This window comes from Sminthopsis crassicaudata, chromosome 2 (assembly GCF_048593235.1).
Source record: "Sminthopsis crassicaudata isolate SCR6 chromosome 2, ASM4859323v1, whole genome shotgun sequence".
Classification (NCBI taxonomy): Eukaryota; Metazoa; Chordata; class Mammalia; order Dasyuromorphia; family Dasyuridae; genus Sminthopsis; species Sminthopsis crassicaudata.
The window spans coordinates 493,695,723-493,718,472 of NC_133618.1; the positions used below are offsets into that span (position 1 = coordinate 493,695,723).

Genomic DNA, 22,750 nt, shown 5'->3' on the forward strand with positions numbered 1-22,750 from the left:
CTTACCCATAAATAATTAATAATTATTACTTTTCCAATTGTTTAGATCTAACTTTATTTGTGTGAAAAATATTTTATAGTTATGTTCATATAATTCCTAAGTTTGTTTTGGCAGGCAGAATCCTAAGTATTTTATGTTGTTTACAGTTATTTCTCTTCCTATCTCTTGTTGCTGGATTTTGTTGGTAATATATATGTGTTGATGATTTATGTGAGTTAATTTTATATCCTGAAATTTTGCTAGAGTTATTTCAAGTACTTTTTAAATTGATTCTCTAGGATTTTCTAAATCCTATCATTCCTTTCTATTCCCATTTAGTTTCCTCCAAAGAGCTATCATATCTAGCTTTTTCATAATTTTATTTACCTCCTTCACCTCTTTTTTGTTTATTTGTTTTGGTTAGATAGTTTTGAGAGAAGAAAGTTGAAGTCCCTCACAACTATACTTTTATAATCTATTTCCTCCTATAATTCATTTAACTTCTTTAAAATTTTAGATGCTATTTAGATATCATTTGATGCATTAGTGTTGATATGACTTCATTGGCTATGGTACTTTGAGCAAGATATAGTTTTCTTTTTCATCTCTTTTAATTGGAACTATTTTTGCTTTTGCTTTTTCTGAAATGATGATTACTATCCCTGCTTTCTTTGCTTTAGCTGAAGCATAATAGTTCTGCTCCAGCTTCTTACCTTTACCCTTATGAGTATTTCTCTGCTTCAAATGTGTTTCTTGTAAACAACATATTGTAGGATTCTGGTTTTTTAATTAATTCTGCTATCTACTTCTATTTTATAGATGAGTTCACTCCATTTACATTTATAGTTATGATAATTATTTGTGTATTGTCCTTCATGCTTCTTTTTTGCTTGTTTATTCCCACTCCCCTTAACCCTCACTCTTTCCCTCTTCACAAGTGTTTTACTTTTTATCACTACCTTTCCCAATATACTCTCCCTTGTAGGGTATCAGTCTCCCCCTTCTATTATCCCAGTCTTTTTTACTTCCTCATAGGGTAATATAGATTTGTATATCTAACTGAATTTATATGCTATTCTCTCTTGGAGTTAATTTTGATGAGAATAGGGTTTAAGCTCTGCCTGCCATTCTCACTTCCCATCTTTCCTTCCATTACAAAAGCTCTTTAATGCCTTTTTTATGTGGTATAATGTACCCTATTCAATCTCCTTCCCTCCTCCTTCCAATGTAGTTTTTTTTTCCAGCCCTTTATTTTTGTATTTTGGGGTATCATCTTATATCCAGACTCTCTCCCTACATATACTCTTTCTAATTGCTTTTACAATAATAAAGTTGTTAAAACTTACAAGTATTAACTTGCTATATAGAAATATATGCAGTTTAACATTATTGAATTTCTTATGTTTTCTTTTTTTTTTTCCTTTTTTTCTTTTTTATGTTTCCCTTGAGTCTGGTATTTGGAAATCAATTTTTTTAACTCAGTTCTGACCTTTTAATTAGAAATGCTTTAAAGTCCTATATCACAATAAATGTCCACTTTCCCCCAACTGATTATATTAATTTTTGTTGGGTAGATGATTCTTGGTTATAATCCTAACTCCTTTGTCTTCTGATTTATCATATTCTAAGCCCTCTGCTTTCTTAAATGTGGAAGCTATCAAATCCTGTGTAATTTCACCAGCAGATCTTACAATATTTACATTTTTTTTCTTTTTGGTTGCTTGCAATATTTTCTCTTTGATCAGTGAACTCTAGAATTTGGCTATTATGTTCCTGGGAGTTTTCATTTTGGAATCTCTTTCAGATGGGTGATGAGTGGATTCTTTCCGTATCTATTTTGCTTTCTGGTTCTAATATGCCAAGGCAGTTTCTTTTAATATTATATCTTGAAAGGTGTTGTCCAGGATTTTTAAAAATTGATCATGGCTTTCAGGCAGTCCAGTAATTCTTATATTATCTCATCTGAATGTATTTTCTAGGACAGTTGTTTTTCCAATGAAAAATTTTACATTTTCTTCTTTTTAATTTTTTTTTTTATTTTATTGTGTTTTGATGGCTCATTCAATTCTGTCTCTGTTTGGCATTCATCTCTTACCTTTTAAGTCTTCTTATACCTTACTCCTCCATATACTCTTTGATCTAGAGATACTAATGTTCTGGCTGTTCCACACTCTCTCTCAGTTCCCAGTATCTTCTCTGGCTGTCTTCCATTCCTAAAATACTCTCCTTCTTCTTTCCAACTACCGACCTCCCTGACTTCCTTTAAGTCCTAGATAAATGTTGATTGATTGACTAAAACACTATATAGATATGAGCTACTGTTATTATAAGCTCCCACCAGTATATTTATGCAAGTTTATTGTGGCTTTTTTTAAAAGTTGGTTGGAAAATGATGGCCCAGGAAATACAATAATGACTATAACTAACATAGGTCATGGAGCTTTGGACTTTTCAAAGTGTTTTTGCATCCATATCTCAATTGATCCTCACAACAGTACTTCAGAACAATTGGGGGAAGAGTTATTGCTTCTCCTTAACAGAAGAAAAGACTAAGGCTCAGTGAGAAGTGACTGGCTTAGAATCCCAGAGCTGCTTGGTAACAGAAATCAGGCTAGAATCCTGACCTCATGCTGCCTTTCTGGCCTTGCCTCACTTAGCCACTAGATAGATCCCTGCTGCTCAGTGATCCTATCTGATTTAAGCAACAGAAAAGTCTAGAACTTAAGATTCTGGCCCTTTTATCCTGTGAATAAAGCTGTGAAGCTCCTGAGGAATGAGATAAGGAGCCATCAGTGGAAAATCTGTCACTGAAAAGAGGAGAATGCTGAATCAAACGTAACTGACAGAGGGAAAAGCAAAGCATAGAGGAGAGAGGGCTGGGTAGTTGGGCAAATCACCTGCACTCCCTGGGCCTCATGTCTTGTATTGGAAAGAGTTGTGGTTATTGTCCACCTCTTCTGAGCTTGGCAGAGTGCTCTGAGATACTCAATAAGGAGAATCCCAGGATCAGATAGCCCCAAGATAATGACGTGTCATATTTCAGTTTGCAAGACAACAGATTGAATGATTCTTCATGTCTAAAGATCATCAAGATACTTCATAAGATGCAGCGGTTACAGAAAATTGAGTAAGTATACTACTTCCAACTCATTTTAGACCCACATAGATGAAGCTTCTCTTAAGCAGTTTGTTCTGGCTTCTCTTTGCTCTCCACCAATTATCATAAGTTCCTGAAAGTCCCCTAGAATCACTCTGATTAAACCGAGGCAACACTAGGGTTTGACACTGAATCCAGAGGCAGGATTCTGGACTCAGTGGGCCAGGCCTCAGGATCAGATCTCAAGAGCAGGGTCTAGGCAGAAGTATCTTGAGTCAAAGGGTATGCATGGAGATGGTAGCCAAGGGGGTATGCAAAGTTCACATAAGAGAACTGATGCATCATGTTTAACCTATATTGGATTGCTATCTAGGAGAGGGAGAAGGGATAGGGAAGGGAGAGAGAAAAATTCAGAACACCAGGTTTTGCAAAAGTGAATGTTGGAAACTATCTGTGCATGTAATTGGAAAAAATAAAAGACCGTTTTAAAAAAAAGATAATTAATGCATTAAGATGGGAAGGTAGGAACAGAGATGGGGAAAAAAAAAGTGATACTGGGAAGTTGGGACTGGGAAGAACTTCCATTTTAGTTGTCCATTCTTTGCAAAGCTCATCTGACATCTTGATTCTCTGCCTCAAATTCACAGCTTAAGCCAAAATGCAGTTTCTGTCCAGACAGTCCTGGCCCTGGCAAAGGAAGCAGTTTCTTACTCCCAAGTCACCACCTTGGAGATTAGGTAAGTCAGTGGTCTCAGCCAAAGATCACCTTCAGAGGTTGGGGCAACAGGGCCAGGGACAAGTAAAAGGGCCAAAGGATGGAGGCGAGGGAGAAAGTGGTCAGTGATCTTTGAGGATGTGACATGTGGCTCCTCAAGTTTCATATACTTGGGCTTGAACCTCAAGGATGACAAGGTTGGTCACTCAGATGCATCATGAGGAGCTTCTTCATACCAGCTCTGGTGGCACAGTGCACAGAATGTCCAGTTTGCAGTCAGAAAGACCTGAATTCAAATCTGACCTCAGATACTTAACTAGCAGTGTGACCCTAGGCACTGTTTGCCTCAGTTTCCTCATCTATGAAATGTGGATAATAATAGTACCTACCATCCCCCATGTGAGAATCAAATCAAAATCAAATATAATTGTGAAGTACTTAGCACAGTAAACTTTATACTGATATTAATTATTATTTTTTCTATGTGCTTATGGATTGTCAGCCTAATCCAGACTTTATTCTTCCTCTCTTATTTCCTCTTTACAGACAAGCACAAATGATCCTTCTCTTCTTTGTATCTTCAGGAAAGGCTCTGGAAATGCAGAGGTAAGATGAGGGCATGGATAAATCTGGCATGGCTTTTCCAGGTGACTGCAGGGCTCAATTAGCCTTAATTTTCAAGAGGCTTTGTGTACTTTGGGAAAACCATGCAAAATAGTTATGTGTTATATGGAAGAGCACTGGACCTAATGTCAGAAGGCTCAAATCCTGCCTGTGCTATGCTCCCATGTGTGGGAATTCAGCCCTGCACCTCAGTTTCCTCAACTGTAAAATGAGAGGGTTAGACCAGGTTAAGGTCTAGAATCTATAGCCTATTTTAACTAATGCATTAATTACAAGCGGTCCTTATATTTTTTATTAAAGCAACTAACCAGACTTCTCCTTGATAAAACTGTTAGATGGTAAGTGCATGTTTCAAACTAGTTTAAGTTGAAAAGTAATAAAAGGGCATTTCTGTGAAACACATTCTGATTCAAATTTTTCACTAATTCTGGCTGTCTTTAATCACAAATTAGCTAAATTAGCAAATTATTCTAAGTTAGCAAATGCTGACTATACCTAGCAATTGGATGAGAGCTTGGATAAAACTTTTAGTAAAGAAAGATCATAAAGTTATAAATCCATTTGGAACACCTGAGGCTATTCCATGAAGAAACAAGGAAGAAATTTTAGTCCCAATTCATTCAGCAATGAGCTGGGGAACCCCTGAGGCTGTCCCTGAGTAGGTGTGGAGTCCCAGGTCCACCATGTAATCTTGACTTTGTTTTCTCACTTCTGAAATAAGAGAAATGGATGAGATAATATCTATATCCTCTTCCATCTCTGATGGGGTTGTGATAAACAGTAGCACTGGTTTTTCTTACGCTTTTTGTGAAGGGGAATTTATCAGAACCAGAGAAAGATTTACAGTCCATTTCAATTTACAAGGCTTTTTGTAGTTCTTCTGGTTTTATCACATCTCATAGTTAGTGGTACACTTGTTTCACTCCTTTTACCTGATGATAAACTCCTTGAAGACAGGGATTATCTTTATTTTCCTGACACAAGAGTCTGTTACTCAATAATCTCTTGTTGACTACAAGAAGTGACTGAAGCAAAACTGTTCATTGAAGTGGGTCCTTAGGGAAGGGAAAAGGAAGGAAACAAGCATTTATTAAGAAGAAGTTTATAGCCAATGACCTCAGTTTTCTCAGTAAAGCATAAGGCACAAAATCCTCTGCCAACAGGGAAAGGGCAAGAGATTTGTGTAGAAGAGCATGGAGGAAAACAGGAAAGGATTGACAAGTAGAAGTGAGGGACCAGTTGGGATTGGCCAACATAAGCTTGGGATTGGCCCCAGTCTTACCATGGTTACATGATTTCCTCTAGAAGTATATGAGGGACTGATACTGAGGGCATACAAGTAATGACAAGGTTTCTGTGGCATGAGATCAGAGATAATGCACCATAATAATTAGCTATGTAAATGCAAGCAGTTATTATAGTAGTATTAACAGCAATATCACTACTGCTATACTCAGAAAATCCATTCCAGCCATTTTCTACAGTCCTGCAGCTCCTAACCACTATCTTTATTAGATCTCAGTGGTCTAATTTTATCCCTTGGTCACCAATATAAACTTGAAAATTACTGTGGTTATTTATACCAGATATCCTGGCAAGTTGGCAGGTTGAAGTCCAACCTGGACTATTTTGTTTACTGCTTTCTGCCTTCTAGAAGGTATTTTTAAAATGTTTCTTTTCCTTTGGCATCTTGGGTTTCTTTTCTTTAGATCCCAGAATGTGAAGAAAAATGAGTCTTCAGATAAAATTGTGAGTCAGGACAGAAAGCTAACATTCAGGTAAGAAGGGTGAAAATTGGAAATATTGATAATTCAAGAATCACTGATTTTATCAGTATGTGCATTCTTTTTACGAAGGACTTCAGTGTTTCCATACCTTAGTACATGGTCTTAGTAGCTGATTTCTCAGACAGGAGAAAAGTGGTACACCCTGGGAGGAGTCACATAAGAGAGGAATTTGGGTGAGGGAGGGAATCCTGCACAAAGTTGTCTGAACTCAGTGAGGTAGAATAGTGAGGAACCAGTTCTTGTGTGGCTTGTTTTAGCTCAGAAAAGGAATAGATCACTTCCATCTGGTTTGCTAGGGCACTTTCCTCACTCTATCCCCCTTTCCTTTCTCACCTCTCCCTCCATATCACCAGGCTTCAGAAATGCAACCTTGCTGTCCACCATGCAAAGGAGATAGCTGAGATGCTCAAACACAGGCCCTACTTGGAAGAAGTAGAGTAAGTATAATCCCTTACCTCTGGTCCCATGGACCTCATACGACTGAGTGAGATTGGGAAGTAGGAGAAAAAGATTAGAAGGACGGGGAAAAGCAGAGGGACTGTTATAATGGCAAAGGAGGTAGCTGTCCTGGGATTCCAAGGTTTGAGGGGGGCTAGGCATCCATTGTGCATTATAGATTATACTGCAGACAAGAGAATGACATTAGATGGATGGCCCTAGCGATACTTTTGCTCCAAGGTCCCTGTTTTTGATCCAGATCATAGAAAAGGATGAGCAAATAGCTGTGTCTGAGCAGATGATGTGTGTGGACAGTAGCTTGGTTCCCAGCTAAGTGAGAATATTTCACCTGAGAATGTAGAGTTTTAGATTAGTGGCAAATTAGGCACATTTCTCAGCTAGAAGAGAAGGGGAAGGGGATGGGAAAGAGGAAGGTGAAGAAGGAGTGGAATACAGTTCTCCCTGCTTTTCCAGACTCTAGTACTCTAATCTCTCTCTACACTTTATCAGCATTCTCCCTGAGTCAAGGTGGAACAACTTTCCAGCAAAAAACTAGACAGATTCCCAAATGATTTGTTTGGAAGCTTTGGAGGTAGAAGGAAGGGGAAAGTTATAGGTCACCAGAGGTGGTTTTTTAGAGTTGGTAGAGTACCATGTAATGTCAGGAGGGGCAGAACTTAAAATGATCACAGACATGAGTCTCATTGTTTTCTCAGGAAGAATACAGTCGGGAGGCAAAAGGGAGAATGCTTTTCCAGATAATTTAGCTCTGACCCAATTTCTTGCCTTTCCTTTTTAGACTAGGACATAGGAGGAGGGGAAAGGTGATCAGACAGAACCTGGGTGCTACTAAGTCCATCTGTTCCAGACAGAGAGTAAATCTTCCCACCTCTATTTGGGACCACTGGGACAAATAGAGAGGTTGTGGCTATAGGGGAGATGAACATATGGTCCCAAATCCCTCAGCCTTCCCTACTATGAAGGTACTAACCACTTCTCTGTTTTCTGTGTCTCAGTTTATCAGGAAACCAGTTGGAAGATGAAGGCTGCCGGGAGTTAGCAGAGGCCCTACCTGATTTGCAGATTGCCAAACAGTTTAAGTAGGTCCTAAGCCAAGTTCTATAATGGGGAGTAGGAGATACTGAAAAAAATATAGTAGTGAATCGCGTAGCTTGCAAGGATTCTTGGTCAGGAGCAGAATGTGTAATTAAAATATATAATTCACAATGTCTGTTCTTTGTTGTCATCACACAATGAAATAATCTTAAAAGTCATCAGAACTATGGATAAGCTTCGATGAAGGTCACAGCTGAAAGGTCCATTAGAAATCATGTATTCCTCCATTTTCAGAAAAGGAAAATGAAGCTTAGAGAAGGGGAAGAGTGTTCCTAAGAGCTACAAGAAAGGGCAGATGGGGGGGGGGAATGGAGGGAGTATAGCTAAGGAAGGACATGGAAGTATAAGTAATATTGATGCCACAAAAAAAGTTTCAAAGAATCCTTTTAAAAATGCACAGAAGCAAGCAGAAATAAGTTCAGAAAGGGATATAGACAAGCAGGGCAGAGTTGGAACTAATACATTAAATCTGAATTATTTAAAAAGAAACATAATTGGAGCACAGTGGAAATGAATAATTTCCTCCTTTTCTATTCTTTCGTGTGTGTGTGTGTGTGTGTGTGTGTGTGTGTGTGTGTGTGTGTAGAAATGTTCATGTTCCAGTATTTGTCCAGGTCATAGTTTTAAAAAGAAAAAAAGTTAAGATCACTTAGATTTGGCAACCAAGCTTAAGCTAGAATCCAGGAATCTTACTTCTAGTCTAATATTCCTTCTACTACACTAAACTGTCTTCATATTGAGTTCCAATAGTCTAGCCTTAGACACTTAGCAACTTTGTGACCGGAGACAAGTCATTTAACTCCTTTCTACCTCAGTTTCTTCATCATAAAATGGGAATGATCTCACCTACATGACAGTCATTGTGAGGATCAAATGAGATAATATTTGTAAAGCACTTTGTAAATATTATATGTGTGTATCCATATGTATACTGGCTCTTGTTTTTGCTACCTCTGCCCAAATTCCCTCATCATTCATTCATTTGGTGAAGAAACATTCAAGATGAAAGAGGTGTAAATTAGGAAGAAGATATAGGAGCTGCATTGAGCTGCAGGCTTAATATGAGTTAATAACATGGCATCCAAGGCTGAATTAAGAAAGATAAAGCAACCAGAAGGGTAATATTCCTGTGTCCTCTGCCCTGGTCAGAACTGGATTTGGAGTTGGGATCCAGTTCTGAATAGCACATTGTAAAGTTAGTGAGAAAACTAGACCACGTGCAGAGGAAGGTGCTGAGGGGACTGGAAGCCATCCAACAAGAAGTTCAATCAAAGGCATTGGGGCTGATTAGTCCAAAGAAGAGAAGATTTAAAGAGGATCGTGATAACTAGCTTCAAGTATTTGAAGGGACTCTTGTCAAAGAAGGATTAATTAGATTTGCTTTACTGGGTACCACACAAAAGAACTAGAAGCAGAAGCAGAATTTGCAGAAAAATAGACCAAGTTTGATAGATGATATGTGTATGTATGTTGCAGAAACATACATGTGTGTATGATGTGTATATGAATATATGTAGTTTGTGTAAACATACACATTGTATATGTGAGTGCGTGTATAAATTGTGTGTAAACTCCTAAGAGTTATTCAAAAGGATAGCGGGCTGCCTCTGGAAGTAATGGTTTCCTCTCACTGGAGGTCTTCAGGAGAAGGCAGGATAACTATTTACTTAGCAGAGACTACTCAGGTGCCAATTGAACTAGAGAGTATCTGAGGTCCCTTGAAACTTTCTACAATTTTTCTAAGCACCTGCCACAGGATTTTCTGTAATATAGTTATGCAAGGGAAAGTGAGTCAGAAGTCCTGCTTTCAAGGAACTCACAATCCAGTCTGGAACATTTTCTGCTAGGTCGCTATAGTTATAGACAGGAATTAGGGTTGGGAGGGAGGGCTTGCCCAGTGCACTTAGAAGAACCAAATGGGGAGGCAGACTAGATACTTCCAGAGAACGAGCTATAAGGTTCATGAATAAAAGCCCATGATCTTCTTGGGCCAGTTTGGTCTGTGCTTCTGTAAACTAGAAGGTGCTTTCAGCAGAGGAGCTGGGGACCATTTCTGTGTTCTCTTTTGCAGCATCAGTGATAATGGGCTATCTGAGTCTGGTGTGTATTACTTGCTGACTTCAGCCAATGCCTGCAAGAATGTGACGGAGCTAGATATCAGGTAATGTGAGCCCAATTGGGGGATACTTCAGTCTTTCCCATCCCTCCCAATGGCCAAGGAATCTCTTTTTTTCAGGGCAGGGTCAGGCCTTCCAGTATGGTTAAAACCTGCCTTAGAGATGACATCATACAACTCCTCAAATTTTAGAGGTGAGGAAATTCATCCAAGGCTACAAGGCAGCAAGTGAACCCCAAACCAGCAGAAAAGAATAAATTTGTCACTTTCCACCTAGGTGACCTTTTACAAATCACTTGAGCCTTATTTTCCTTATCTGTAAAATGGGGACAGGAATGAGGTAGTCTCTAAGTTTCTTTCCACCTCTTCCTCTGTGACTCTGGTCCTCTCACTTTACATCTGTCTTCTTTCTTAATCTGCTCAACTTCTTCTCCCTTAGGCCTTGAACCCCACATCGATTTGTTTGGGACATATTGTTGACGTCAGGGTAAGCCTCACATGGCTTTCTATATAGAACCTGCTTTAAGCAGACTCGATTGAGGTATTTGAAAATCTAAATTCACACAATAGATAAATTAGAACATGATGTTTCACAGTTTCTCTTGGACTTTCAGAAGATGATGATATTCACAAAAATTTGATTTTCAAAAACTCATTTGTAGATGTGGGACAGCTCCTTTTCTCACAACTAGTTTCAGACCATGAATCATGAGTATCTGTAATTAGGAAAAAGAGACCCATAGCTGAGAAAGTCTGATCCATAAAGGGTTGGGATGCAGGGGAAAGAGGTAAAATATTAACTTCTGAGGACTGACCAAAAGAAATGCCTAAATACTTTTTATTGATACATTTTATTTGATGTCTCTTGCTTTCATGTCATCCACATTTTCCATTATATTAATTCCTCTGAGAGCTATCCCCTACAGCAAAAAATAAAACAGTCTAGTAGAACTAACTAGCATGTTAGAAAAGATTTGTTATAATGCAGTATTCCAAACCTATAATCCCCTACTATAGCAATGAAGCCAAATTTGGTCATTATGATATAACATTCCGTTTTACTGTTTGCTGTTATTTTTACTTCCATTTACATTGTTGTAGTCATCAGGTATATGTTTTCCTGGTTCTGTTCACTTTGCATCAGTTCATAAGTCTTTTCATGCTTCTCTGCATTCAGCATATCCTTTATTTCTTACAGAACAAGAATAGTCATGATAGTTATGTGAGGTATCACTCAGAGGGCATCTACTTTGTTTCCCAGTTTTTGGCTACCACCAAAAGTGCCACTATAAATATTTTAATGTATGTGGCATCTTTTTTTTTTTGGTCATTGATCTTGGGGAATATACCTAACAGTGGAATCATTGAGTCAAAGGGTGTAGACATTTTAGTTACTATTCTCACATAATTTCAAATACTTGCTGGATTTAAGTTAGTTATAAAGAACTGTCCTGAAGCCATGAGCTAGTTGAGCAATTAAGGAGAGTTGGCTTACCTATCAAAGAAGTATTTAAAAATCATAGTCTCGGAAATTGAGGGGATGCCCATCAAATGGGGAATGATTAAACAAGTTGTGTGATAGGATTATGATGGTATCTTACTGTGCTGTAAGAAATGATGAATGGGGCAGCTAGCTGGCACAGTGGATAGAGCACCAGTCCTGAAGTCAAGAAGACCTGAGTTCAAATCTGGTCTCAGACACTTAACACTTCCTAGCTGTGTGACCCTGGGCAAGTCACTTAACCCCAATTGCCTCAGTTTTTAAAAAATGATTAGCAGGTTGATTTTAGAAAAAAGACTTGCATGAAATAATGAAGAGTAAAGTGAAAAGAACCTAGAGAATGCTGTATACAATAACAGCAATATTATTTAAATAACTGTGAATGACTAAGCTATTCTGAGTATTATAAATATTCAGACCAACTATGAAGAAAGATGTTATCCACCTCCAGAAAAAGAACTGAGAAGTAGAAGTATGTAAAGGATAGTTTTACATATATATACATTTATATATGTGTGTGTATACATAAAGATATATACACATGTATTTATATACACATGATGTGGGTGGATATGTGGGTGTGTGTGAAAAATTGACCTTTTCTAGTATGGGGTAAAGAGGGAAGGAGACAGTTCAGAACTTAAAATGCAACCAAAAAATTGAGTTTAATTTTTAAAAAAGAATTATAGATTGTTGTAAATAAACTAGCAGTCCTGGATGGAGTCAAGAGGGTGATTTAAGGGGGCAGCTAGGAGGTGCAATGGACAGAGCACCAGCCTTGAATTCAGGAGGACCCGAGTTCAAATGTGGTCTCAGACACTTAACACTTCCTGACTGGGTGACTCTGGGCAAGTCACTTAACCCCAGCCTCAGAAAAAAAAAAAGGGGGTGATTTAAGATAATCTTTCCAAGTGCCTGCCAATCCTGAGTTTCTATGAAAGGCAGTGATTGAATGGGTCTCCTCTCCTCATTCATCTGCTTCCCTTCCTTTTGCAGCCTGAAGAACAAAACTGCTGTCTTCAGATTTGCTGGGGATCAGGAGAAGGATCAAGCTCCACTCGGGTATTGCCCAAATATTTCCGGACCTGTGACTAGTGCGATTCCTTTTTTGTTTATTTGCTTCTGAGTGCCCTGTAGCTGCCCATCTCTGTCCTTGTTTCCATCCCTGGAACAGGGCATGTGGCATCAGAAGGTGCCCACTATGGGGAGTGTATGTGTGTGTGTGTGTGTGTGTGTGTGTGTGTGTGTGTGTGTGTATGTGTGTGTGAGGGGTGTGCACACACACCTTTGTATCATTCAGAGCTACTCTACTATTAGTATACAGGTCTCCCTCTATGGGAGAGGGCTCAGGAAGTGAGACTGAACGCAGTTGAGCTTCTAAAATCATCTTCAGCTCGGACAGATGCTTTCACTCACAGCCCTCACCCATATAAAGCAAGTAGTTTTCCTGCCTTCTCTGTTTTTAAAGAGAAATACAGTAAATCCCCACAGTAGATATGAAGCTCCATACCTTAGTTATGGAGCACACATCCCGTTCAGAATGAAGTCACATAGGAAATAGGACACTTCTGTGGTTAGACACAACTCACTGCTGTCTCTCGAGTCCCACAGTCAAGTCTGTGCTGCACATTCCCTTAGCTAATCAAAAGGAGAGAGGGACTGTGAGAGAGGCTACAGGGAGATGGTCAGAGATTCCTAAAAAAAGAGTCTCTTCTATGGAAAGACCTTTTGTGTTTTGGGAGCCCAGCTTAAATGAGGTGCATACTCTGTGCAGAGGAAAGTAGGAGCTAGGTCTACAAAGGCAATTTGGAACTGGATCATGGAAGGTCGTAGAGTTTGTGCAAGCCATTTTCTATGTGTGTCCTTGTAGAGCTGCAGTTTCAAACACCCAGCTATCCAGAAACAACTTTGAGCCAGTTTCCTCCCCTTCTGCCAGAGTGATCAGGTAGGACTTTTTTGATTGATGGGATGTTTCTAATCATTTATCCTTGTTTTAACAAATCCGGGAGGTAGGCGGGTCACTGGCCAGAATAGAAACCTAGTTCCTCTTTCAATTTTCATTGAGAAATAGCAGTAACCACAGATACACCCCTCTAGCAGGATTGCCCCCAAGGCTCTGATTAAACTGCCAGTGATGTCTGGGGCCCAAACCACAGGTGCTATCTTCTCTCACTCTGGAGTGGCCCCTGAGCAAGGTTCTGCCCTGAATTCCCCCAGACCAAATGCAGTCCTTGCTGCCCTCTAGGGGTGTTCCCTCCTCAGGTGCTCTATGCAGCCTTAGAGGGATGGCCCCATTCTGTCATTCATTCTGCAGTTTTCTCCCTCAGAACACAGAATCAGTTCAATCCATTGCTGCCATCTGTGTATCTGAAGAGCCTTTCTCCACATTCTGGGTGGGGCGGTGAGGGTTGATTTCCTGTTCTCTGAGAGGAAGCCAGAACCCCAAGGGACAGGGTTGAAATTCATCTTCCTTTGTTCCAGAGCTCTTGGTTTTGCCTCTGGATTTTCTGTGCTTTGGGACTTAGTTTTGCTGAGCCACAAATGCTTGAGTTTTGTTCTAAGGGTTTAGTTTTTTTTGTTTGTTTGTTTGTTTTTTTCCTTTTTTAATGGAAGGGAGGAAGATGGGGGAGAGAAAGAAACTTGGAATAATCCTCTCCCCAGAAAAACTAAGGTCTTCCGAGTTTGTTTCCCCCATCCATTTCATCTCCTTTTTTCTTTCATGATTTTTTTCTATACCTCCTCTGTGTTTCTTGCTGTCTATCTCTCTTTCCCTTGCTCCATCTCCTTGCCCTTTGTCTCTTAGAGTGGAGAATTAGAGACCTGTGGTTTTCTTTGTTCTGTGCAGGTTAAGACACTGCAGTTTCCAGTTCAGGGAACTTGAGAAGCTGTGTCTGAAGCTGGGCAACTGCAGCCATCTTGAGTGAGTGTATTTATCTTTGCCGGGCTACAATCTCCCCAGGGCCAGGAAGAGCCATACCAACAATGGCAGATCTGTCAAATTGAGGAGTGGGAAGCTACCATGTTCCTTTGGGCTCTCTTTCTCATGGATCACTGATTTTTTTTAAGTCACCCAATCCCAAGCCGTCTTGCCTCAGCTGCCCCCATCAGTGATGAGCCAAAGCTTCTGATCCCTCTAGTCTCTTACCAGACCTCTGCCATAACTGGAAATAGGCTTACCATGAGAGACCAAACAACCTTGGCCCTCAATCCAACCATGCCCCTCATACTCAGTGTGACATCGAACAAATCACTTAACTCAAAAGGTCTCAGTTTCCTCAATTATTAAATGGAGATAATAAATCCAACCTTGCCTACCTCCTAAGACCAAATAAGATAATGCTTCTGAATGTGCTTTTGAAGTTAAAAGGCTAGGCGGGTGTGATAGATTATTTTTAATTAACTCCTCAGCCAATCTGCCAAGGGGAAGCGCCAAACATTCTCAGCACCTTTCCCTTACTCTCTCCCATCACTGTCACTACATGGCAACTCCCAAATATCTGTGCTATTACTTTTTGGCAAGGGGCAGCTAGCCAAGTGTAAAAGTGAGCAGAAGGCTGGGTTTTTCTTTTCAAGATTCAGATCCAGACTTAAGAAACATTGAATTTATCAATATGTGGAATTTAAGCTATGAGCAATGTTCCTCAGAGATGGACTTTAGAAATTGGGACAGAGGGAAGTTCCTGCCCTTTGGCTTCTATTCCCACATAACAGTCTTTTCAGGAAAAGGAAAAAAACAACTTTCATTTTGATTCACCCACCCCCTCTCCTAGCTTATCCAACAACCGGTTGGGCGACAAAGGCATTGAGAAATTGATTCAGCTCCTTCCAAGTCTGAGATGCTTGCAGTTCCTGACGTAAGTGATGGGGCTGGATTTTGGCTCTCAATGGGGTAAGGTGTTTTACTACAGCATGAGGAAAGGAGCTAAGCTATCTTGGGCTCAGATCCTGGCTTTGTAACAGACTCCTCTGCTCAGGATCCACTGGAGGTAGGGCAGAGGGAATCCCTTTAGGAAGCCTCCTTGTTATTCTCTGCTTTTAGTGACAAATAAAGTCATATAATTAAAAGACAAGGTTTTACTAACTGTGTGATCTTCAGCAAGTTATTTTGCTAAGCCTCCATTTCCTCATCTGTCAAGTGGGAATAATAATATTTGTACTGCCTTCCTTCCAGGGTTTTAGGGTTTTTTTTTTTTTGGAGGACTAATACTGTATTATATTGGTATTGTAATTATATATGTAATATATCATTAATATATGTAAAAATCTTTGTAACCATAAAGCATATTTGAATATGATCTATTATTTCTCCTTCCATAGATAGATATAGATTTATGTATATCTATCTAATACATATGTATTTACACACACACACATACACATATATATATATCAATATAAATCCATATAGAAAGGAGAAGGGAAAGAGAGAAAAGGGAAAAGAGAGAGGAAAAAAGGGACCCTAACTTGTGATTTCATTGGGATATGGAATAGAAAACATAAAAACTCTCTTCACCAATGCAAATCAGCAATTCATCTGTAATTAATAGTGTTAAAACACTAAGAGGCAAAGTGTTTAGCTATAGTCTAGCTAGGGTCACACAGGTAATATGTAAATCAGCTGCAAGGCAAACCCAGATCTTCCTGACTCTGTGTCTAGACCTACTATATCATGCTGCCTTTTACTCATTATTGATTTATACTATTTTTATCTTCCACTACAAGGTGAATTAATCTATGTAATGTGCATTATATATAATTACAATATTAGTCATCCATGACTAATGGTTTTATGGGATAGGGTTTCAATCTGCTGCAGTAGAAAGAGTTACACATTGATGACATCTTGGATCTGTTGAAGGGTTGAAGAAGCAGATCTAACCTTGGTGGTAGAATCAAAGCAACTTCTGTTGGGTAATGTGATTGGAGAGTGACAGAATCTCTTTAATAAGATTCTGTCTTAGATAACATTGGTCCAGGACCTAATAAATCTCAGGCTCATTGATTTAGAAATGGAAAGGTTCTTAGAGGTAAGAGTGTCTTCTTCCCTGAAGGAGGTTCTTCCTTGCTGTTAAGTCCTGATAATCAAGCAATAAATATTACTAAATACTAAATCTATGCCACACGCTATGCTAAGCACTGAAAATTCAAAGAAAGGCAAAAAACCGGTATCTATGCTCAAAGAGTTCCCAGTTTAATAGGGGAGACAGCATGCAAAAAACTTCAAATAAGATATGGAATGAATCAGGAATGATGAATAGGGGGATGACATCAGCATTAAAGGGGATGAGAAACAACCAGTGAAAATGCCAGAAATCTAGAGATGTAGTGGCTTGTGAGGAGGGAAGTTCTCCCTGACTGCAGGAAGTCACCAGATGTGAAAATAGCAATGGGGAGGGGAGTTCCTTAGAGGAAGCATTAGGATGTAAAGGAAAAGCACTATTCTGATGGTCTAGAAAGCTGGGTTCTTATATCTGACTCTGCTACTGACTTACTTTGTGATAGTAGACAAGTTTTCTCCTTTGTTCCCCAGTTTCCCCACTTTTTAAAACTGGCCCTGGAGAACAGATCAGGAAAATCATCTTTAACCTTTCAATAGAAAGACACTTGACTGCAGATGCAGAATGCTGTATTCGATGCCAGATAATCTCATTGGGTTAGGTGGTTTTGTTCATTTAATAGTTTCTCTCTCTTTTAATGAAGAGCTTATTGGATGAAAGAGAGAAATCATCTATAAACGACTATGATATCAAAAAATAAAGATTTCATTAAAACATTTTATTTTTTTAAAAAAGCACCAAGGAAATGAGTCAACTGATGTAAATGATCTCATAGGCCCTTTCTTCTCTGACAATCCATGAGATTTTTTCTCTCATCTCTAAAAAATATCTTTCCCCTTAATATACCAAGAATAATATGTCTTTAGGTCTTGGACAGGCCTGATTTAACGGTCTCCTTCCCATGTTTCTCCAGCTTGAATGAGAATAAGGTATCCTTGAAAGCTGTGTTCTGCTTAGCTTCAACCTTCTCTGACCTGGAATGGGTCCATGAAGTAGATATCAGGTGAGTTTAGTTTTCTGTCTCTTCCCAGACCCACTTGTATTTGGGATCCTTTGATGATAATAATCTTAGAAGATAATAGGGGAATTCAAACTTCTCATATATCACATAAAACAGAACTAGATTAGTTCTCATTCATTTACTTTGTGGATTATCTGTGGCAGTTTAATCCAGCCTGTCTATACTCAGGGAATACACACTAATGCTCATGTTAACCTAAATTGATGTAAATTAGGAAAGGAAACTTGCAACTAAAAAGAACTGTGACTCAGATAAATATAAATTGGTTTTTTATTATTCATTGTTTTTAATTACATTGTCTGGATGCACACTCTATTCATGTGAAAAATGGAAACTCAGTTTACATTTTATAAAAAGTATCAGCAGGGTGACAGGCACCATCATAATGTATATGATGGTTTGACCATTAAAAAGTAAAGAAAATAGCATGATTTAATGGAATCAGAGGACTTGATTCTCATGTCGGTGTCACATCTTCCTGTGTGACTTTGATCACATCACTTTCCCTTCTTGGTTCCAGTTTCATCAAAGATCCCTTCCATTTCTAGATTCTAGAATTCACATTGATTTGGTTTTCCCTAAGTATATGAATTATAAAATATAATTATCCTCTCCATTTTTAAGGGATAATTTTTTGCTGTCTGAGGGGAAGAGTTCTCTGGCCTTTCTAAGAGTCCTTCTTTTCCATCTATTTTTACTTGTGTATCTCCTTTCTATTCTTAGATTCAATTTTGTATCATACTTTTAATTTTATGTCACCTGTTTTATCCCCACCTGCCACCCAACTACACAAAATGCAAGGATGAAGTCTTATCTAAATTTATCATTTTTACTTATATATTTATTTTGATTTATTTTTTAAATTTTATTTTTATTTTATTTTTTATTTATTTATCTAAATTTAACATTTCCCCAATGCCAAGTACATAGTATGTACTTGGGGCAGCTAGGTGGCGCAGTGGATAGAGTACCAGCCTTGAATTCAGGAGGACCTGAGTTCAAATGTAATCTCAGACACTTAACACTTCCTAGTGTGTGACCCTGGGCAAGCCACTTAACCCCAGCCTCGGGGGGGGGGGGGGGGGGGGGGGGGGAACAAAAAAAAAAAATAGTATGTACTTAAATAATGTTTAATTGAATTCTAGTTTGGAAAGACAACAATCCATCCATGTGAGATGCCTTGAGAGAACAAGGTAAGGGCAAAAGTTATCGCTTCTGACCCCTCCACAGATAGACACACACACACACACAATCAGTAGTGTGCATTCTACTAGCACACATAGCAAGAAATTTTGTCATCTGAGATGCCTAAAGGCAGACATTTCTGTTATTTGACAGGGCTAATATCTAATAAAGTAATCATGAATGCTGGGAGACTTCACATTATGGGACTCTGGGGTTGTCAGAGTATCTTTATGTACTATTCTCCTAGTGGGATTGGAGAGAAAGCTATGATGATTAGGAAGAGAAAAGTTAAATTTCTTTCTCATGGGGCTTACTTTCTCATGGGGATTTACATGGGTAAGTTCATTCCCCATTCAAATTCTGATTATAACTACTATATTATATTATTATAACTAATTATAAGCACCTCAGAAAAAGGGAGCAGTAAGTTCACTGAAAAAACTTCATTATCTTTGCAGCAAACTGCTAATAGTAACTAGTTTCTTAGTGTTTCCTTTCCCAGCCAGGTGCTTTATAAATCTTAAAGAGAAAGAGCTAGAATACTTTAAAATCAAAAGTGAAGCCCACTAGAACGCTTTATCATTATATCCCAATTCTCTTGGCACACACCTTATAACAAAGTTGTTTTTGTACTTGCCTGATATGCTCAGAGTTTGACAGACACACATCAAAGAATGGGAAATGATGCTGAGTTATGGGGAAACAGGGCTGCCTTCTTCCAGGAGTGGGTCTGTGCAAAACCAGATGCAGACCATGACACTGGAGACCCTCAAAGATGTGAGAGATGGGGATTTGGCCATGGGGCAACCCTAGCACAGGGAGAAATGATGCAGGTGCCAAAAGTCTGGGTTGGTAGAGAGAGGGAGGAACTGTTGCCTAATTGCCTTCCCAGACGCTGTAGAGGCTGGCCAGATGTAAAGACGGCTGCTGTCTCTGTCTTCACATTACCTAGTTGTGTGATTATAAGTCAGTCTCTGAACCCTGTTTACCCACCTGTAAAGTGAGAGATTAAACTAAAAGATCTCTCGAGTTTCTTCCAGTTCTAACATTCCACGTCCTGTGCTCTAGAGTCCCTTCAGCTCCAATGAGCTAGAGTTCTTAGTGGGTTAGTACTTGGACAGGGTTTCTTATAAAGTGTTTTCCTCTCTCCAAGGAAACAAAGTATCTCTGAAGAGTGGACAAAGCAGAAGACTCAGCAGGAATCTCTAGAATGGGGTGCACACTTTCCCAAGAGCTTTTGGTACAGTCCCTTTACCTCCCCCTTGATTTTTTCCTTTGTTGAAAGAGACTAAAAGGGGACCCAGACACTTCTTATACTCCCAGTGGAGCTTTGCTTAGTGGACATAAGAAGGCAGTTAGGTAACACAATGAATAGAATGCTGAACTTGGAGTCAGGGAGTCTAGTTCAGATCCTACCTCAGACATGGACTGCCAAGTGATGCTGGAAACTTAACCTCTCAGCTTGTTTCCTCATCTGTAAAGTGAGGGGAGTGGACTTGATTGTTTTCAATATCCTTTTCATTTCTAAATTAATTAATCCATGATAAGTAGAAGTCTTTCTATGGGACAGAAAGTTTTGGGTTTGAAGGAGAAATGTTTGCAAAGTAGCAGATTGCACCCAATGGGAGGATCCTGTCAGGGTGAGCACCGTAGTGAGATGAAGCAGCAGAGGGTATCTGGGACAACAGCTGGCACCAGTACAAGCCCTGACCCTACTGTTTTTACTTCAGTCTCAGAGAGTGTCAATTGGAACCACCAACTTTAGAGAAGCTGCTCCAGATTCTGAAGACATGCCAGGGACTATTAGAGATCAAGTGAGTAGAAGAATAAATGCCTTCCTCAGGCTTCCTTTACCCTGCCTTTCTCCTGAAGCTCAGAAATGCTGATTTCTGGGTGGTGCCAAGTGGTCTTGCACTTGGCCAGTCCCACAGATTTTGGGGGCCAAGGAAGTAGCTGCTGAACTCCAATCTATTCAACACTATCCAACAAATAGCATGGCCAACACAGCCACTTTCTCTAAGCCTCCTGATTCAAAGTCTTATGCTGGAAAGGAACTCCAGGATGGTCCAGACCCACCTGGGCATCATCTTACTCACAGCCTTTCATCCTCTTGGAAGATGTTGTGAGTGAATATATTGTCTTCCCATCAGCAAAAGATTTACTACTAGTAACTTGTGGAGAGCAATCCACACAGGACCAATTGTAAAATACCTCTTATGTGCCAGGTTATATGCTAGACATGTGATAAATGCTGGAGATAATAATACAAAAGGGAAACAGTCCTTGCCTTCAAAAACCTTATATCTATCAGGGGAGAAAATACGAGTGTATTTCAATAAATATATATTGGAAGTATACAAAATACATATAAGGTAACTTGGGAGGAAGAGCACTAATAGCTGTTGGGATCTGGAAGTCTTCGTGTGGAAAAGGGTGGATATTTGAGCCAAGTTTTGAAGAAAATCAGGGATTCTAAGAAGCAGAGGTGAGGAGGGAATTCAAAGAGTGGGGGATAGACAAAGGCACCAAAGTGGAGAGATGTCATGTGTAAGGACCAAGTCCCCTATAGCTAAAGTATAAAAGACATAAAATTTGTCTATAGTTGAATTTCAGGAGCTACTGACTTAACATTGAACATTTTCACCCAGGGCTACACCATGCTCCCCACCAGTGATGTCTCTTAGAGTCTTTTTTCTTTTGTGCATTCTCTGGTTCATTCCATCATGAAGAAAAATCTGTCCTATGGATTCTATTTTAAGATCCTGCTAAGCCAATCTTGTCCAAATGAGTTGCCCCACAATAATATATTTCCATTCTAAGAAAGACCTTCAAAACTCAAGTCCATGGGACACAGTGGGAAAAATTATAGATCCTATAGAAAGTCAACAGGGAAGATGATTTTGGGCAAGGGGAGGGCTATTTGGTACCTCTCCAATGATACCCCAGGTCAGGGCACACTTAGATTTAGCCTATCCTCTTTGCTCTGATCCTATCCCAACATCCAAGGAAAAGAGAGAGATAGTCCACTAGCCTGGAACCCTCCTTAAATAAGATGCCTCCAAGCACTTTCTCAGGGAAATCACAAAATTTATTTTGTACACAAACAGCTGCCATCCTGCCATTCCCAGAGACACACTTGCAACCTCAGCCAGGATTCCTGTTATTATATGAGTAAAACACTGGGTTGCTAAGGGATACAGCTATACATAGCACCAGACCTGAAGTCAGAAATACTCATCTTTCTGAATTAAAATCTGTTCTCAGTCTCTTACCAGTTGTGTGACCCTGGGCAAGTTACTTAGCCCTCTTTGCCTCAGTTTCCTCATATGTAAAATGAACCAAAGAAGGAAATGGCAAACTACTCCAGTATCTTTGCCAAGAAAACCATAAACAGGGTCATAAAGAGTCAGACTTCACTGAAATATCTGAACAATAACAAAAAATTGGACTGTGGTCTGCAAAAATACCTGTTGAAAGAGACTCAGGTAAAAAACAGTCATGTGCTGATTACCCCACAGTCTTAGAGGAATTGTGTTTAGCCTTGGCCACCAATTAATCTTATTCTAAAAGTAACTGTTCTGTCAACTAAAAAAAGGGTATAGAGAAGAAAAACTTTTCTGCTTAAGATCAATTTCTATCTTTCTATTTTATATGAATAAATGAACAGTATCTATTAAGCACTGGGCCAAGCTCTGAGAAGACGAATTAAAAATTAAAGCACCCTACTCTCAAGGAGCTCACATTCTAATGGGGAAAGACTACTTGTATGCAAGGTTTCAGCAAAGCATATAATAATGCCTTTTTGCTAATGTCATTTCCATGGCTAAAATAGATATAAATATATAGATATGACTTATCTATATCTATCTATAAACTTCTGGAGCCAAACTATTTGACAGTGCCAACGACTTTGGTGGCAAAAAAACTTTTATTAGAATAAAAAATTTTCAAAAGGGTCTTCAACAGAAGTGACTGTAGCATATGTAAAAGCAGCTGCCAGACAACATCTTCTCAGAAGTTGCAGAAACTAGAGGGAAGCATTGATGTTACAAAAGTTCTTGAGTTCAGGGTCCTGAGCTATCTCTATCAGTGTATAAGAAGAGATGATGATCAG

At 39.2% G+C, this 22,750-nt stretch overlaps 1 protein-coding gene across 6 annotated transcripts in view; it reads left to right on the plus strand.

Moving 5' to 3' along the window:
* Positions 1-22,750, plus strand: part of NLRC5 (NLR family CARD domain containing 5) — a 93,490-nt gene that overhangs the window by 39,645 nt on the left and 31,095 nt on the right. For all 6 annotated transcript variants that reach the window (XM_074293487.1, XM_074293486.1, XM_074293485.1 and 3 more), the window contains 15 exons: positions 3,023-3,106; positions 3,724-3,813; positions 4,338-4,397; positions 6,125-6,193; positions 6,556-6,639; positions 7,657-7,740; positions 9,828-9,917; positions 12,370-12,435; positions 13,244-13,318; positions 14,219-14,293; positions 15,144-15,227; positions 17,344-17,433; positions 18,597-18,644; positions 19,790-19,876; positions 20,367-20,450. In XM_074293487.1, the coding sequence (XP_074149588.1) occupies positions 3,023-3,106; positions 3,724-3,813; positions 4,338-4,397; positions 6,125-6,193; positions 6,556-6,639; positions 7,657-7,740; positions 9,828-9,917; positions 12,370-12,435; positions 13,244-13,318; positions 14,219-14,293; positions 15,144-15,227; positions 17,344-17,433; positions 18,597-18,644; positions 19,790-19,876; positions 20,367-20,450 (1,170 nt within the window). The remainder of the gene's footprint in view (positions 1-3,022; positions 3,107-3,723; positions 3,814-4,337; positions 4,398-6,124; positions 6,194-6,555; positions 6,640-7,656; positions 7,741-9,827; positions 9,918-12,369; positions 12,436-13,243; positions 13,319-14,218; positions 14,294-15,143; positions 15,228-17,343; positions 17,434-18,596; positions 18,645-19,789; positions 19,877-20,366; positions 20,451-22,750) is intronic.